General features: G+C 38.6%; 1 protein-coding gene and 1 long non-coding RNA gene across 2 annotated transcripts; both read right to left on the bottom strand.

Moving 5' to 3' along the window:
* Positions 1-1,369: 1,369 nt before the first annotated feature.
* LOC118820597 lies at positions 1,370-7,307 on the bottom strand. The gene is made up of 5 exons (XR_005008261.1): positions 7,063-7,307; positions 4,567-4,656; positions 3,647-3,736; positions 3,497-3,539; positions 1,370-1,430 (listed from the first exon to the last, which is right to left on the bottom strand). It is a non-coding gene; the product is annotated as an uncharacterized LOC118820597 (long non-coding RNA).
* Positions 7,308-7,548: 241 nt separating this feature from the next.
* On the bottom strand, positions 7,549-18,436 carry ddx52 (DEAD (Asp-Glu-Ala-Asp) box polypeptide 52). The gene is made up of 15 exons (XM_036588823.1): positions 18,324-18,436; positions 16,048-16,270; positions 15,706-15,860; positions 14,539-14,724; positions 14,162-14,305; positions 13,932-14,043; positions 12,341-12,413; positions 11,983-12,186; positions 11,534-11,624; positions 10,058-10,180; positions 8,541-8,691; positions 8,354-8,429; positions 8,170-8,241; positions 7,847-7,945; positions 7,549-7,709 (listed from the first exon to the last, which is right to left on the bottom strand). Exons 1-15 carry the CDS (start codon positions 18,408-18,410, stop codon positions 7,640-7,642), a joined length of 1,866 nt encoding a protein of 621 aa, XP_036444716.1. The 5' UTR covers positions 18,411-18,436; the 3' UTR covers positions 7,549-7,639.
* Between the last annotated feature and the right edge of the window lie 483 nt (positions 18,437-18,919).

Genomic DNA, 18,919 nt, shown 5'->3' with positions numbered 1-18,919 from the left:
GGACATTTTCGGCCTTTGAGGCTTCCTGGGCCGGCCTTCTGTGTGATGCACAATAGTTGCGAAGTGAGACTTTCTCCCGGAGTTAAGGTTTCTTTCTGGGTTAGCAAAAGTGACTACCGTTGTCAGTGGACTCTCGCTAGCTGTGGGAACCGTGGAGTGTGTGTGTTTTGTGTTGTTTATTTATTGTTGATTATGCATTTTGGAACTTTCTAATTGTGTAAACCATCCTTGAGCATGGGAAATAAAAAGTAATGATGATAATGATGATAACGTTTATTATTCATTAACCACATGGACGTTAATGCAAACTGGTCGAGCTATTCTTAGGTTATAGGAGTGTGTAATAAAACTTATTCATATAGTATTCATGGGTTAAATAAGCTTTCAGAGCATCAAATATAATCATCAGTTAAGTATCAATAAGTATAATGAAGTTAATATTATGAGTATTGTCAAATATGATGGAATTTTACATACAGTCACATACACTCATTTCTTTCATTATTCCAATTTCTGTAATGTTATCCAGTATATACGTGTGTATTGTTCTGTTCTTTGTCCTCATGTGAGATTCCTGAAATTTCTTTGTGTAAACTGCACCCATTGAGCATTTTGGCATAAAGTTTCCTGATAAAAGTTAAACGAACAGGTGCCGCTGTTTAACATTATTATGAAGTAAGGATTCTCTTTGGCTCTGTATTCTCTGCTTCCCACAAGTTCTCTGTTTCTATACTCTGTATTTTCACTCAGTCTCGCTTGCAAATGCTTCTAGTTCTGTGATATTCTTGGGTTATTTTTCACTGACTGTTCCATGCAGATATAAGCATCACAGTACAGTAAAATGGTGCACCATCACAATTGTGTCAGTTCTATCAGAGAGTTTTCTTCATCTTTGAGACTTTCTTAAGGACATTTTAGACAGTGGAAACTGTGAGCTGGAGGCACTTTGAAATCTTTTTATAGCCCTCCCCATCAGTTAGCTTTGACAGTTCTTGACTTGCCTAACCAATTCTCACAAGTCAATTAAGGCCTAAAGAGTTAAGTTCTTAACAACAGGAAGGGTGTACAAACTTTTCCACATACTGGAATTGCTATTTTTTAAATAGTTTGCTGCAGAGATTGTGTTTACTTCTTTTCACTTCAAAAGCCAACAAAATATGTAATTTGGCCAGGGGTGTGCAAACTGTAAACAGCTGTCCAATGACTGTACAAAGGTAGGATGACTGGCTTCACATATCTTAGAGGAAACACAAACCACCCACCCTGGTTGGTATGATAATGCTATGGGGGAGCTAGTGGGTGGCAACTGATAATGACTAAAATTCACATCGTTTCACATTCACAAATAAATAACAAGTCAAGTCATAATGAAAATTTTTATTTGCCTTTCTTTCAATGTAGCCACTGTTTTGGGAACAAGTGTCGGCCATCTGAAAAAACAAACAAACAAACAAAGTACAGTAGTTGTATAGAATTCTAGTATTTCCTTGCACAGCACAAACAAGATTTCAGAATGGTACAAATTGGTACATATTGAGGGCTAGATGTATGTACATGCATGAGAAGGCATAGCGCAAAATGTGTCATGATGTAGCTGCAGTATGCACTCATAATGCACCTAAAATCAACATTTAGTGCTATAGTTAATCATGTAAACTATGCACAGGAGTGCCAACTACTGGTGCCAGGCAGTATTTAAAAAGCAGTGTAAGAGTGCAATTAAACATTAACCTCAGACAGTTCTTAGACTGATGAAAATGTTGTTTATTTGCAGAAACTACTGGCCATGAAGGTTTCAGACTAGGGGCTGACTAACCATTGATGCTATCATGAATAAAACCACAGGAGAAAGGAATGCTTTGCAACAAGTGATTTTCAAAATCCTGACTCTGTGACGAAGCCAAACTCCACAGGTCAGTAGAGTGTGACATGTCCTTTCCAACGAGCAATGGATCACATTGCTAGCCTTCAGGGAACCGGGGATGCAGACCTGGGAATCTTGTAAATTTGTATCTGACTTAGGCGCTCCATGGCCGAGACACTTTATCCCCGCGGAGGTCCAGAGAGTCAGAGAAATTTAGAGCGCCATAACTTGGCGAAAATAAGAGTAAACGATTAAGGATTATAGGGCATTGCTCCCCCCTCTCCAACGACCATGAATTTTTACTGTAGTCTTTGGGAAACTGAGAAAACGTTGTTCAATATCTGATCTTTGAAGTACTGCAGATCGACAAAGAAATGTTAGAATGAAGACAAACTTCACAGGTCAGTAGAGAATCATGTGCCCTTTATAACGAGCCCTGGACTGCTAGCCTTCAGGAAAACGGAGATACAGTCCCTGAAGTCACCAGGCTCCTCAACTGTTGACTTTTCTGAGGTGTCCATGGTGTCAAACATGTGATCAGGGACTAGTCGACATCAAGCTTGAAGCATCATCGCCAAGCAGTGAAGTCGACAATTCAATTAGTCTGTGCAACCTCTAGCAAGACACATGGAATTTATACAGTTCTATCAAAGGCTCAGAGGTTAGGTTAAGTCAAGCCCCAGACCATCTAGAGCAGATGTGTCCAATCTTATCTGCAAAGGGCTGGCGCGGCTGCAGGTTTTCAGTCCAACAAAGCAGAAGCACATAAGATTCCACTTGTTTAATCAGTTAGTCTACGTCTTCGAACGATTGATTAGGTGAGCTTCTGCTTTGATGGAATGAAAGCCCACAGCCACACCAGCCCTTTGTGGATAAGACTTGACACCCCTGATAGATGATTCAACAGTCAGTGTGGATTGACTATAGATAAGAAGCTGTGAGGTGTGGAGGAATGTCAGCTGAGCTGTCCTCATCATTCCTGTCAGAATGAAACTCAAAAATCATAACTTTACAGGAGAAGGATTATTAACCTTTAATGGACGTTAATGTGACAAGATTTTTTTAAAGTAGTTTGGACCATTTATATTGGTCCATTCGTCATAAGTAAAAATTGAAAAAATGGAGATACAAGGTTTTTGCATGACAGCAATGATATGGTGGATATAAAAATTACAATGTTGAAGATTTCCTGAGTCTAAATAACCAATATCTAAATGAAAAATTTGCACCAAGCCCAAAAATACTGAACCAAACAGTGGATGTTCTTTTCCACCAACACATCAAATACTTGCTGAAGGAAGTGTTTTCCCAAGGATGTAAGTGAATTATCTACTATTGTCATTATGTCTTCATTGTTGTGCCAGAGCTGAGCCTGTGCAAGTGACAATAATACGAAAGACATTTGATGTGGTACAAAAAGCTCCATTAAAATCTGACCCTAACCACTATTATTTCAGGCTTTGCGGGTCTCACAGCAGCACACACACAATGTGTTTTAGATGTCCTCACTCAGCAATGCTGCTTCTTTCAATTTTACATAGGCAGCTTTAATAAATCTGGCCCTGAGTGTTGAAATGCTTCTTTTTGTTTAAAAAAGGACAGCACTTTTGTGTCAACAGTCTCAAATCTCACCTCATCATAGCTCCATGATGATTAGATCCAAGTCCTCTTCTGCCTATAGCAAAAAAAAGGAAAGCGGACAAAAAAAAAAACTTTACACCCAACACTTAGCAACAGCCATCTTGTGTTAGGAATGCTGCTGTCACACTAAAGGACACTTACTGGAGGTTGTTTAGTCATGGTGAAGGTTTTATCCTCATATATCACCACATACCCATGTCCCTCTGGGTTTCCCACACACTGAGTTGGGACCTAAAAGAAAATAAGCAAGGAAAAAATCAGACTGTTTAATATCTATCAAATTACCATGTGAGTTCCAGGTGAATCAGTCAATACTAAGTTTCAGCTAAAATCCAACAACAGTTAACTTTTCAGATAAACAGGTATTTTTTTAAGGAGCTGTTATAAATGGCCATGTTCTTCTTTGTCTGTGTGTATTGTTTGTATTGTTTTTTAGGTATTTTATGGTCAGTGTGTGGGACAGGTCAATCAATCAATCAATCAATCAATCAACCTGCTGTTGTGTACAAAGGTTTTGGTGCCCCTTGTGAAACAGCACTGTGTTGATTTTCTAAATAAAAATAAGTGACATCTTTTCCAGAGAACACACTTCTGCACATTTGAATGCACAATTACTGTTTATTGTTATTGCCGAATTTAACATTCTTTAGGGGGGGGGGCATAAAACGTGGCCTGTGCTCAAGTTATGGTACATTTTTTATTTAATGTTTTTCAAATATGTCACATTATATATTAACATTTTTTCCCCGTAGAGCAGTGGTACTCAATCCTGGTCCTGAAGGTCTTCCACCCTACTGAGTTTAGCTCCAACCTTGATCTAACACTCTTAACCCAGGTACTGAAGGCCATCAGGAGCTTCTGAATATTAGAGACAGGTGTGTTGTATCTGAACTCTGTTGGGTGATAGATCTCCAGGACCAGGACCGAGCATGCTTGATGTAGAGGATGATTTATCTTCACTCAGAACATCAACACAACATGTCTGTCTGTCTGTGCTGTGGATATAATAATACTGGATACATCATAAACAAGTCCAGAACTGCAAAGGTAAAGCACAGTACCTTCTCTTGTCCCACCAGATAACCGGCACAGTCAGTGTCTGGTCTCTCTGCTGAGTTTATCTTCAGGCCGTTTTTAGAATTATCGGTGCCCTAAATTAAAAAGCAACATTTATTTCATTAGACTACACTAACAACACTGTTAACACGCAGTATTTGATTTGACTGGCCGCTTCATTAAGTACACCTCCTTGTTTCTACACTCACTGTCCATTTTATCAGCTCCACTTACTATATAGGTGCACTTTGTAGTTCTACAATTACAGACTGTAGTCCATCTGTTTCTCTGCATGCTTTGTTAGCCCCCTTTTACCCTGTTCTTCAGTGGTCAGGACCCCCATGGACCCTCACAGAGCAGGTACTATTTGAGTGGTGTATCATTCTCAGCACTGCAGTAACACTGACGTGGTGGTGTGTTAGTGTGTGTTGTGCTGGTCTGAGTGGATCAGACACAGAAGTGCTGCTGGAGTTTTTAAACACCTCAGTGTCACTGCTGGACTGAGAATAGTCCACCAACTAAAAATATCCAGATGACAGCGTCCTGTGGGCAGCGTCCTGTGACCACTGATGAAAGACTAGAGGATGACCAACACAAACTGTGCAGCAGCAGATGAGCTATCGTCTCTGACTTTACATCTACGAGGTGGACTGACAAGGTAGGAGTGTCTAATAGAGTGGACAGTGAGTGGACACAGTGTTTAAAAACTCTAGCAGCACTGCTGTGTCTGATCCACTTGTATCAGCACAACACACACTAACGCAACACCACCACGTCAGTGTTACTGCTCTATGGTGGTCCTGGGTCGTCCAGACCATTGAAGAACAGGATGCTTACTGAAGTGGCCGGTCAGTGTATTTCTGTATTCAATAAAACAACAATGAATCTGCGTAAATTGGCGCAGAGCATATTAATACATCAAAATATCTCTGTATTATTCTAGTAGCACCATATAACCTGTCAGTTATGTGCAGCATAAAAAATTAAAATTTTTAAAGCAGATTTTCACTGATTTGATGTGAAATGGTGCATCAAAAAGGAACTTTCTGAACTCAGATTTCTTTACAGTGGTGGTAATAGAAACCAGTGGTTGTAACATCAACAGTTCAATTGTAGATGTTAAATTTGCTATGCAATAAATCTGCACGTCTTATGAATTCTTATATGTAATCTTAATGACAGTAAAATAGTAGTAAATTTGGGGGAAAAAAATCTTTGGTTACTGTCTTGCCTTAGAATGCAATGCATGTAAAGGATTTTTTAAAAATGTCAAAACTATCATAAAGCAATGTCTCTGGAATCAAGCAGCGCATTCATTTAGTGCAGTAACTTTCTGTGAGGGAGCTTTTAGAGGCATTAATTGCTTCAGACATCTAGTTCCTATCACCACCACTATCAATAATTCTGACCCGGTAAGTTTCTCTGGATTGGAGCATTTCACACCAAACCACTCTGATCGCCCCCGTAGACATCTTAAAACATAGTTACGTTGAAATGTTGAGAACTCGATGGTATTTCTCTTTCGACGAGATTTTAAGAGCTAATTTTAAAGTTAATGTCATTGTCCTTTAAAAGATGCCTTAGATAGCCAGCGTTTAAAAAATGCATATTACAGCAACCAAAAATAAACGATGTATATTACGGTTAAGTGTTATCGTTCTCTAGCCAATCACTGTTATGCCCAACTCATAGTAGTAATAACTGAAAATTATATCCCATACTCAGATTTATCTGGATAGAAAATAGCAACGTTAGAACTCAGCAAGCATTTTTATTATAGATTTTGAATTTCAATACTTTCATATTATATACACTGCACCACACAGGCCTCGGCCTTCGGCAAACATGAGCCTTCATCAACAAAAAAAGCGGTCTTCATCAACAAATAAGCGACAAGGCCCAACTGCAAGCTATCAAACTTATTTAACTGACATTAAATTCAGAACAATTCATGTTTAGCATCTACATGAGAAATAAAAATCTATTTAGACTTTAAAGAAAAGCTTGAAACTCCCATTTCAAACAAAGGGACCTGCTGCCGATCACTTTAACAGATATATGTCACTCGAGTATTAGACTAACGACATGAATGTTATGAATTAAAATGGGCATTCATAATACACTGTTGATGCTAAAAATATGTACTTCTACAAATTTGATCCATTTTAGAAATATCCTACCATCTCGCTTGCACACCACCACAGAATTTCACTCCAGAGAGGAAATGCAGGCTACAGACAGCGCCGCCTATCAAAACCCCCCAAAACAAGGTTTGTCTTACGATTTTCATGTTCATTAAAATTGTATTAGTACAGTTTAACTCTGAACAAGTTTACTTCAAGTTTTAGAGAAACACTTTCAGTTTACACAAAGCTGAATTTGTCTGAATTACTACTGAAAATTGATACACTGTAAAGCAATTTGGCACAAATAACCCAAGATTCTTGCCCTGAAATCACAGCCAATCTACACAATAATTTGGTTAATCACATAAAAATTACCGATCAGCCTCTTCAGCCATCTGGAACTGATCACTGAGACAAGAACCGAGACTCCAAACCCTCAGACGGTCTTAGGAGAAGCTGCCAAAATGTCCATGTATCAGGTAGTCCCTTCATTTAAGAAACTAATGATAAAAAAATCTGAAGTTCTCAAAAGAATTCAACGATACATTACTCAGCAAAATAAAGCTGCCTGAGTAAGATACAGCAACTTGTAAGCTGCAGTCAAACTGATACAGTGAGAGATTAAACATGTACTCTGAAACACTAATATATGCACCACCCCATAAAACCACAACCACACAAAGTATTTGCATACGCCGAAACGAGGCGCACACCGGAAAATGCAAAACCGGTAGGAAAGCTAAGGCTGTTATTCTTATTACCTAGAACCACATTTGCAGTTTGTACATTTCTACTAGCTTAACTGGTGCATCAGCAATGAGTACCCTGCTATAGAAATAAACAAAAAAATCAAACATTTGTTTGTAAGTTGTTGAATTTTATTAGAAACAGAGGTCAGGCAGAAAAGAATTCACAATTTTTACACACACACATATGACACAATTTCCCCATTTCAGTTATTTGTACTTTCTTCTGGTTTTACTCCATTTGCTTTCGAGTGTGCCTCAACTTTTCTTTCTTTTCTGAAAAACAGATAAATAAAAGGTGTACATCACATTTCAGTACAACAGCTGCATTTAAATTTGACTGGCAATTCCACTTCAAGCTTACATCATGCTTCATACAGGAACTGTGTAGTTAGTAAGACTGAGAGTTATACCTTTTCCGCTTGTCAGGTTTCTTTTTGATGAGAAAGCGAGGCATTGTGCGGATTGTTGACCTCCTTGGTGGCTTCTTCTCAAGCTGCCGTTTGACTTTGCTGTGGAGATGAAAGTTATATTAAAATCATAGAAACATGAGACACTTGATCACAGTCTCGATGCCCACTTCCCTTTAGAAACAATGTTTTGGAGAAGAGATACCAGACTTGGTTTTCTTACATTCTTAGTTGGCAAAAAAAATGAAAAAGGGAGGAGGGGCTGAAAAACAGTTATGAGGGAAGATAGAAGAAAGGAAGGAAGGAAGGAAGGACTGGGGGGGCACCTTTTTATTTTCTTGAATCCAATCATGTAGTCAGGCACAGGACATCCAGCTTGTTTTATTACTGTGGCAATGCTGAGGATAAAAACAGGGGAAAAACGAAAGTACAAGTGAGGCAGATCAGCATAAACATGAATCTTCCCTAACGCGTTGCTAGTCATTCACACTATGTTAGTCATACTGTTACCTGCGCAAAAGAGGTTTGTCAGCTTCTGTGAAAAATGTAATGGCTTTCCCCTTATGGCCTGCTCTTCCTGTGCGGCCTACAGAAGGATGAAATCATAAAGAAGAATAGAAGTTAACTACGTCCTTTTACAGAAGAACTGCAGCTGATATAAATATGGCAGTGGACAGATTAACCTGTAGGGACTGACCTATCCGGTGGATGTACTCCACAGCGCTGGTGGGAAAGTCATAATTGACGACCAAGTTGACCCCTTTGAAGTCGATACCTCGGGCCATTAGAGCCGTGCAGATCAGCACCCAGATCTTACCAGAGCGGAAACTGCTTATTACGTTATCCCTCTGGTCACAAAGAGAGAAAAAACATCAGAAAAGATGTTAGCCTACATGAGTATAACAAACTGTACATTATTAAACTGTGTACCTAATGCTAAACTTGTGTACCTAATGCTACATTTTAAATATGGTAAACGTTAAAACAATAAGCTTACAGTACAAGTTTTGCTCAATTCCACAGCAGGACCTGGACAAAAATGTTATTACACTGTATTTTTTCTTTATCAATTCATATAATGATCATTATTGTGCATTCCTTAAAGCTCAATTTAAAATTCAAAAAGGCTCCTAACTTTTGACTCCTCCTTGCCTTGTGAGCAAAAGATGCATATCGCCACCTAGCGTACTGAAGTAGAAATTGTTCAAGCCTTTGCAGGCAATGCTAGACTGAGAAACAGATCTGCATCATAATTTCGGCAAAAACACTATAAACAGGCATTATTATTATTATTATTATTATTATTATTATTATGCATATGAAAAAGTTTGGTTTCTAAATCTGGTGTTACTGTTTTATTTCCCAGGGCTGTCATTTTTAAATGAAGCTAGAACATTTTTGTGAAACCATTTTACACAGAGAAAACTATGAATGCATGCTTTGGTCAACAGTGGCAATTTAATTAAAGCCAAGTATTTGTCTATGTTTGAAATGAATGCAAATGTTTCCTGAGTTTCACAAAATAGGTAGATGTTCCTTTAACCCTTCAATGCCTCAGTAATTACAGATTAACACAAACACATCATATTCAAAATGCCAAAAAAAAGTCCATCAAAACACTGAATGTTTGGAGAAGAGCATCAATTTTATGATTTCAATATGTTTTGAAGAAAAAAAACGACCAAATATTATTGCCATGTTTTTGTAATTTGACATCAACAAAAAGTCAGAGATGGAGATGTCAAATGTAGAGTAAATGTAAATCAACTTAATTACAATGTAATTACATTGTAATTGTCCAATTGCATACAAATAAATCCAGCGCATAGCAAAACAACAACTCAGGACTTCTAAACATTAGAGAAATGTAAAAAACTATGAGAAATAATAAAAGTAGCCATATACTGTTTTGTTTACGATTCTTTTAGGATTTATCTTGTAACATATGCAAGCATTCTCAGATTTCAGCTAAAAATGTCCAGACTAATTAACAAGCTGTGCAATCAGTTGACAAAAATAAATATTGAAATACTTCGCAGAACTATTAAGGGCAAACAAAACAATCTGAAATTTAACTGTTAACTTCTTAAAGTTCGTTACTGATAAACAAAATGGTTATGATCCACAGCAACTTTTACTGAAATCTTGCTCATCCCAGTTCCTGTAAGGCTTTTCAGAAACAATATCACTCATTGTTCTTTTCTTTTAACAAACCTGTTGTTGTGTGCGGTCAGCATGGATTACGTCCACATTAATGCCCTCGTACACCAACTCATGGAACAACTCTCGGGCTCGTTCAATGGACTGTACAAACACCAGCATGGGGGGCATAAAACCCTGCAAAAATATTTCAGAGTTACAGAAGGTTGGAATCCAGATTCTCTAAAAATTATACTACAGACTACTGTACACTACATTGCCGAAAGTATGTGGACACACAAACAATGCACCTTTTTTTTTTTTAATTTTGAGCATCAATATGCTTTGCTGTCGTAACACACATTAAAACACTCAAAACAGAATTTTTGAAATCTCCACCCTGGAAAGTATTTTCCAAAGCCTCAGCAACCTAAAACAGTGTTTTTGTGCAGGCAGGAAGCCAAAATAAAAAAAAAATAAAAAATAAAAAAAGCGTTTAAAAAATCTGCATCCATGTGGAAATGCAGATCTGTAAGCATCTGCAACAAATAAGTATAATTTAGCCATGCAGCTCATCCCTTCAGCCAACTGTGTTTATTTTGCAAAACCAAAATAGAACCCACACTGTTTTTAACTTCTGACTACACTTTTACTGTGGTTTTAGCAGTTTTTCACCACACTGAGCTTTTCTGTCATGAACATGTTTTATCTAGATAAATCATGCATAAACCCTGTACTGTAGTCTCCGCTGCTCTCATTCAAGTGATGTAAATGTGCACACAAATGTCATCATGACAACTAATTGATAACACAATTTGTTGCCAAAGTTTTTCATTCGTGACATTTATATTTATGGTATTTGGCAGACGCTCTTATCCAGAGCAACTTACAATGTGGTCATTTTTTTTTTTTTTACAGGTAGGAGAAAAGAGTGTTAGCAGTCTTGCCCGAGGACTCTTATTGGTATAGTGTAGGGTGCTTGCCCAGCAAGGGGACCAAACCTCAGTCTACAGCGTAGAGGGCAGAGGTGTTACCCACCACACCATACCAACCTTATGGATAACATCAACATGGTTTGGGCTCTATCCCAAACATGGTTTGGGCTAGAGCTGCCATCCACCAAACCCAGATTCATCCATGAGACTTCCAGATGGAAGCGCAATTGATAACTCCATAGAATGTGCTTCTATTAAGTGCAATGGCGCTGTGCTTCACACCACTCCAATCGATGGTGGGCATTGCGCATAGTGATGATCTTTGTCTGGTTTGTGGCTGCTTGGATATAGAAACCCAATCTATGAAGCTCTCAACCAACAGAGGCAGTTTTGACCTGGGTTGTGAGTGCTAGGTAGAGCTCGATAGATTGTTCTGGTGTACCAAAAAAACAGCAGCCATAGTAGCCATAGTAAAGTAGCCATTTACTTTTGGCCATGATGTGTACCAAAATTCTTAATGCACACCTATTTCTGTGCATGTGTGTCTTTTGGTTTTCTCATCAGCTATTATTAATTCTTCTCTCCTTGATTTTTAAAATGTTCAAATCTCGCCAACCTTTTTAATCAAGTCCCTCATGGCGAGCAGCTTGCCGTTTTCCGCGCCTACAAACAGAAGCTCCTGCTCTACTGTCTCTGCAGCAGAGTTCCTACAGACAGAAACATGGCAGGTAAATGAGCTTAATAAAATTAGACATCAGAGAAGCCAAAATAGTGCCGGTGTTACTAAGAAATAAGCAAGAAAACCTAGGAATCATCACAACATAGCCATCATTCAAAGTTTCATCTGTTCAACAAGCCATTTCTTATATTATGGTGGAACAAACACATATCGCCTTCTTTAGTTTATTGCAATCTGTCTGAACGGCTGTGTATATTACGAGATACAGAACATTATGGCGCTTTTGTCTCTAAGTAAATGACGCATTGCCTTTATTCCATAATCAATAACTAATCAACTTCATCAATTAATTGTTCTTAATATAAAATAAAGATCCATTTCTGTACCTGGGTCCAATGTTAACACAGACAAGGTTGTCCAGATTGAGTTTGCACCACTTCTCAACTTCCGTGGTGAAGGTGGCACTGAAGAATGCTCGGCAGATCTTTGGAGAGGAGCAGGCCAGGAAGATTGTGGCCAGCTGATCCCTGAAGCCACTTTTGCCATCTTCAAAAAGCTTATCAGACTCATCCACCACCAGCCACTCCACACTGCAAGCAAGAGAGCAAAGTAACCTTTACAGTTAAACCTTAACAGCATCACAGACAAAAATACAGCTTAATAAGCATAAGCACATGCATAAAGAGCCTGTTCTGTTAGAGTGTTTGATTCAGTGATTACTGTGCATCTGTTTTTGCAGCTCACCTGCTGAGATCAACAGCTGGTGGGTCCTGGTTGAGCAGATAGATCAGCCTGTTAGGAGTAGTCACCAGTATATCTGAGAAAGAAAGGTTAGATTTGTCAAATAAACCAGACATTAACATTCATGAGCAGTCAAAAAAAGGATCAAAAGTTCAGAAACCGTTCCCTATAGCAGGGTCCAACAATGATTTTACCATAATTCTGGTTGATTCTGAGACTACAATTCAGCAGTAATTACTGTGGAATTCTATAGTTAATTTATAATGCTTATTGAGTCCAACTACTATGCAACAATCCAAGTAAAGTCAGGTCCTAAAACCCACTGTTTTCTAAGTATTTGTTAAAAACCTGTTGCTTACCATACCAAAGTCTAACGATAAATTTGTACAAACTGGGCAGACATCTTTCTTTTTGGGACGTTATTATAAACAAGGCCACTATGCACATATTTTATATTTATATATTTATATTCTACTGGCTTCAAAACGACATCTCATGCTAGGGCCCCGGTGCCTGGTTTTTACAAAGTAATTTGTAGAGGGCTGCTAAGCTCTCATAATGATCCACAGTTCACAGAAATTAACAAAATCAATTTCAGACAAAGGTAAAGCGTTAGCTGATTGTCTTGGTTGCAATTAATGATAATCTATTAGCCTTTTTTGGACACTGTTTAAAAGCTATTGAAAAACAAAATCTGAATGTGAGATAATGAAATTAATTCACTGCTTACAAATCAAGGCTGTCTTTTCACTTTTTAGAAATATTATCTTATTTCTGACTGTCCAATCAAAAGCAAATACTGTATCTGTGGGTTGGCCTGACAATTAGTGTAAACTGCTGCTGTGCTTGGGGAAGAGGAGGGTTTTCCTCCTCAGAATACTCTAGTAGATCCTCAGTAGATCCCGCCCTTCCCAAAATAACCTCCTTTTTAGTAGCCATAAAAGGCCTGTTTTGGAGGAGGTCCCTCAGTTGACCTATTTTTCTCTTTAGCTACCGTTCGTCTTTAATAACTCATATATTTAGATAGAAATGTGTATAATTAAAAAACAAAAAACAAAAGCAAACTGTATTTTCGCCTTTCTTAAATGTGCAAGCAGGAAACAATTGGAAAAGTGTTTTTAATGAACATAAATATTGTGGCAGTTGTTAGGCTTGAAGGTATGAAGAAAGCTAAAGTAATGTTGTCCGTTTCATTTAGGTATCGCTGTTTGTGTGAAATGGTGTGAATAGCTTTCACAGCAGGGAGTTTTCACCCCTCCTTTTTCCTCCCTTATTGCTCGTTAGCAGCTCAACACAGAATCACAATATTTCACACACAGAGATTTGTGTCCTAGTTCATTTGATAACAGAGTAAGGGGGGGGGGATATTTAATTTGATCATATTAATAAAAAATATTAGAGTCAGTGTAATGACCACTAGAGGGCCTGCAAAAATAGGACAAAAACTCATCAGATCTACAACATCCTATACGATTCACGTGAATGGCATTTGCACCACTCAAAACAAAAGGCAACAAGTCTGCATGTCTGATAAACAAGCAGCACATAATTTCCTCAGCACTGACTCTTGAAGGATTATGGAATGATGACTTACCAAACTTCTTAGCTGACTTGGGACCATATTTTTTGGCTGCATCCACTCCTTTGTTGATCATGTGAACTCTGAAGCCCACTCCCTCTGATAGTTTGAGCAGCTCTCTGTGCGTCTACAAGCAAGTGCACAACCAAACAAAGAAAAAATGCAAGTCAGTTTTACAGTTTTAAAGTGTTACCAATAACTGAAAGCAGTTATATTAAACTGTACTGTCAGTGATAAAATCTCACCTGGCTGGCTAACTCTCTGGTAGGGGCTACGATGAGGGCCCTAAAGCCCTTGTTGAGTGGCTGGCGGAGGTGGACCAGCAAGGGCAAGCAGAAGGCCATGGTCTTACCAGAGCCAGTGGGGGCACATGCCAGGATCTCTCGCCTCTGAAACAAAGAGAACAAAACTGTTAAATCCCAGATGTTATCTGAATTTTTAAACATAAGTAAACTGTACTTTTAGTACAGTTTAGTTATGAACTGAACCAGTGCTCTTAAGTCTGTACTAAAGTCTTGGCAATTCTGCTTCACTCACAACAGATTAATAACAAATGATAAACACAGACAAATATTTAAAAGCATTTTATCTATATAGAAATAACTGACCGACATCAACCTACATGCATCATGAGTGGTATGGCCTGCATTTGAATGGGTGTGGGCGTTTGGAAGCCTGCTGCTTTGATGTTCTGAATGATCCTTGGGTCCAGCCCATATTCCTTTTGAAGCTCTTCAAACGTGCTAAGAGGGTCTGGGACATCTGTGCCATGCACATTTATCCTGTTACTGTGCCTGATCTGATTGACCTGAAATAAACATTTAGTTAAAACAAGCACACAGGTTCATCAGATGAAAAGAATGATGTTTATAGATTGTGTCTCAGAGAAAAGGACACGGAGTATGATTTAAAAAAAAAAAATCACAATACTTGAACACATTTTACACACAATCCACAATACACATCACAATTAGGGCTGTTGATCTTCCTGCCTGAAACAGCTGTGTGACAGAGCTGAGCTGAAGGCAGTGTGGATTGAATGCGTGGCGGTTTTCAGATAAGGATCACTATATTTGCATATTTGAGATGATTCATCAAACTTTGTGCTTTCATGGTATACCAGCCTCTTATCACAATTTTTTCACTGAGCATTTTTCTTATAGTCTGATAACTGAAAGTGCTCCCACCCATCTTTTAGCTTCACTGGCTATGTCGAGAGAGGAGCAGTTTGTTGTGCTCTGAGGTGATGTGGATAGTTGTCATTAATTTATGAAGCATTCAATTAAACCAGCTATAATTTATTTCTAACACTTTTATATTAACAATTACTATCTAAAGGCCTTTATTGATTACATTTATTTTAGGCTACAATCTTACAAACCTTCTGCACACTAAATAGAGAACTGAAAACTAAAATAACTTTAGTACTTGAGTATTCAAATAACTTAGGTCAGGCCTAATAATGATATTTTATTTTTGGCTTTGATAGGTTGAAACAGACAGGAAAGAACCACTACGGCCACATTTTTATTCACATACTCGGCTGCACTAAATACAATTAAAAAGGACTAACGATGCTCTCTTTAAAGAAACATTCAATTAGTCAGTGTATTACATTCACTAAATAATATCCACAATATGCTGCGGTAACATCACTGATCACGATAACATTAAATATCATCATACTGCCCATCCTTAGTTTGAGATACTGCTGAAGATATTAAACATCCCCTAAAACTTGTTCGTAATCATAAAAAACAAAGACAGTGAAAGACAGAGATTTTCCTACCTTCTCACTGTGAAGCTGTTTTAATCTCTTCATTGAGAGCTTGTCTTTGGCCTTTGTCTTAGGCCCTTTTGCCTTCTTGTCTTGTGATGACAGCCACTGAATCCCCCTGTTCTCAAGTTCTTCCTCCTCACCACCATCAGTCTTGTTTTCTGCATCTATGTAGCAATATATACAGCAATAAGGTAAGAGTAAGACAAGCAAATGCAGATCTAAACAAGCAGGTTTTCAACACTGGCTTGATTTAAGATTCTACAGCAGCAGGTCAGAGATTGATAATGAATAAAATGGCATGAACTGTTCTGGCATGAAGTGTCAAACACTGTCATAAACACTGGCTCTCACTATTAGTTTCTTCCTTATTCGCTTTCTGTTTCTTCCTCGGTTTGCTCAACGATTCATCCTTGTTGCTATGTTTCCGTTTTTGTGTGACAGCAGATTGTTCCTCTTCTGACTCTTCTTCTTCGTTCTCATCATCGTGTACAGCTGCCTCTTCTCGGGTGTTGATGCCAAAGAAGTTAAACCCCTCTAAGGGCTTAGAAACGTCTTTGCTCTGAGACCTCGCTACCTGTTTAACCGCACAAACAACAGGAAAAGAAAGGACATTTAGACTAGTGATGGGACAGTGTGGAAAACCATCTATTGTGAAATCATTGACCAAAATGTTCACATTCTCTGCATTATTGTTGTTTTGTTGTAGTCAATGTCCTTTTTTGGTAATTTATATATCTAATGTGTATGTATGCTGTCTTTATTTTGCTTTTCTTGAAGTAATTGCACTTTTATCACCTTATTACTCAATCCCTGATCATTTTGCTCTATCTTCTTTAGAAATGTGCTAAGGGGGTTAATCTAACATCTAACAATGAAAAGTGTTTTTTAATCCTAAAATTAATGAACTCATTTGGAAGTTGGAAGATGCTAGCATTGTTGTCCCAAGGCTGATCAACTTGTTTTACTATGACGTATAACTTAGTGATGATCTTCCTTACTTAGGACGCTGGAAAATATATAATGAATATAGTGTAAATGTGCATTTGTTATCTAAGGTTTATGGGCTAACCCTGTTATCCCAAGGAAGGATTACTTCTTTAGAGACTTTTTTGTATCACTTCAAAGCATAACTAGTTGTGGCTGACGTTAATTCAGTGAAAGGTCTCTTTCTAGAGTGCTGGCAAAGGCTAAAGTATAACTATTATCCTAGGTTAAATCAACTCTCTTGTAGGCTAAATGGTAGGCTGCTATTATGTGGGTTGATTAGTACCTTACAGATGGTGATTATCCTCACGAAAGGTGCTGGAAAGGCTTGAGTAATATTGTACATTTTATTTATTATTTTCTTATTTTGCAGTTAAGCATTCTGTCTTTAGATAGAAATGTTTTTCTGCTTTTATTCATGAAAAGCTTCTTGCACTGCCTTTGTATATGAAATGTTCAACATAAACAAACTGCTTTGCCTACTTTATCCACAGAATTACAGAACACTCCCCTGCTTAGGCATAGCACTAAAACCACCTCCTTGTTTGTACACTCCTTGTTCATTTTATCATCTCCACTTACTATATAGGAGCACTTTGTAGTTCTACAATTACAGACTGTAGTTCACCTGTTTCTCTGCATACTTTGTAAGTCCCCTTTAACCCTGTTCCTCACCACAGAACAGGTATTATTTAGCTGGTGGATCATTCTCAGCACTGCAGTGACACTGTGGTGTGTTAGTGTGTGTTGCGCTGGTCTGAGTGGATCAGACACAGCAGTGCTGCTGGAGTTTTAAACACCCCAGTGTTGCTGCCGGACTGAGAACCTGTGGGCAGCGTCCTGTGACCACTGAAGAAGGACTAGAGGATGACCAACACAAACTGTGCAGCAGCAGATGAGCTGTCGTCTCTGACTTTACATCTACAAGGTGGACCAACAAGGTGGGAGTGTCTAATAGAGTGGACAGTGAGTGGACACAGTGTTTAAAAACTCCAGCAGCACTGCTGTGTCTGATCCACTCGTACCAGCACAACACACACACCACCATGTCAGTGTTACTGCAGTGCTGAGAATGATCCACCAAGTAAATAGTACCTGCGGTCCTGTGGGCACACATGGACAACGACTGTAGAAACAAGGAGGTGGTTTCAATGTTACGGCTGAACGGTGAGGGCTGAAAATGGGCTACAGACAACTGGCATTAGGAGACGTGTTGTGTTTTTTTTTTTTTTGATCAAATTAGTGTCTGATAAGGATAAAAAGTCCTGTAACGTGACTGTTTACTCCCACTGTGAGCCAGCAAGCTAGCCTTGCTTACTAGCCACGTGTGGCTTATACAGTGTTCTCCCCGCCTTTGCTAAATGAAAACAAACTTTCACTACATCGCTAAATGACTGTTGTTTAACTTTACTGACTGGCTGGCTGAGCAGTTCTCGAGCATCTATCTGGGTGTCTGGCTAACTCAAGCCATGTGTCCATGCAGCCACTAAGCTACATTTTAACGAAGGATTTTAAACGTGTTAGCCGCGGCTAACAGACTTTGCTAGCAACTGAAGTTCATGCAAAACGCCAGCACCTCAACAAAAAAGCTACCATTCATGACAATATTTACACGAAGAGGCAAAAAGACACACAGTCGTCACCTTAAACCTTTCTGCATCTTTCCCAAATCGCTTGAAATCAAACTTTGCTCCAGCTCCGAGCTTTCTGAACAGGTCCACCGCGTCCATTGAGTCACGATACAGATGTAAGGGGAAAGGCCTAACTAATCTATTCCAGAGCCTTCCTGAAGCGCAGCTCGGTGATTGATTATTAGACATTTTGAAGTACCCCTGATGTCCACGTGGGTGCGCTGCTTCTACAGACATCTCCTGAAAGTGACGTACAGCAGTGTTAGGACACCAGACCCTGACCATCACGTACAGACACACAAAGCACATATTACAAACAGAGCAATAAAAGACCACCGTGTTACACAGTAAATCACAGGTTATGGGTAAAAAGACAGCTAATGATGAGGTCACTTAAAATTAACAGTTTTTATTGTTCTTCTTCAATTTTCAGACTTCTACAACAAATAAAACTCCATCTTCCATTAGTTAGTATTTATTTACTGACATATTACTTTAAAGGGCCCATATGATGGAAAACCAAATTTCCCTCTCTTTTTGAAATGAGTTTGATGTATTATGTCAACGTTGTTAAAGTTTCCTACCAACATATCATTCGCTACCCAGTC

Source organism: Colossoma macropomum, unplaced genomic scaffold (assembly GCF_904425465.1).
Source record: "Colossoma macropomum unplaced genomic scaffold, Colossoma_macropomum, whole genome shotgun sequence".
Classification (NCBI taxonomy): Eukaryota; Metazoa; Chordata; class Actinopteri; order Characiformes; family Serrasalmidae; genus Colossoma; species Colossoma macropomum.
Note: the sequence above shows the minus strand (reverse complement) of the source record. Positions and strands in the feature narration are given on the sequence as shown.

Bases quoted from the DNA above. Each gene is read 5' to 3' on its own strand.
- ddx52 (XM_036588823.1), bottom strand. From the start codon at position 18,410: ATGGACGCGGTGGACCTGTTCAGAAAGCTCGGAGCTGGAGCAAAGTTT. The intron at 15,861-16,047 runs GTGAGAGCCAGT...ATTGCTACATAG, and splicing joins GAATAAGGAAGAAACTAATA to ATGCAGAAAACAAGACTGAT. The intron at 8,692-10,057 runs GTTTGTTAAAAG...CTTTGTGACCAG, and splicing joins CTGACCGCACACAACAACAG to AGGGATAACGTAATAAGCAG.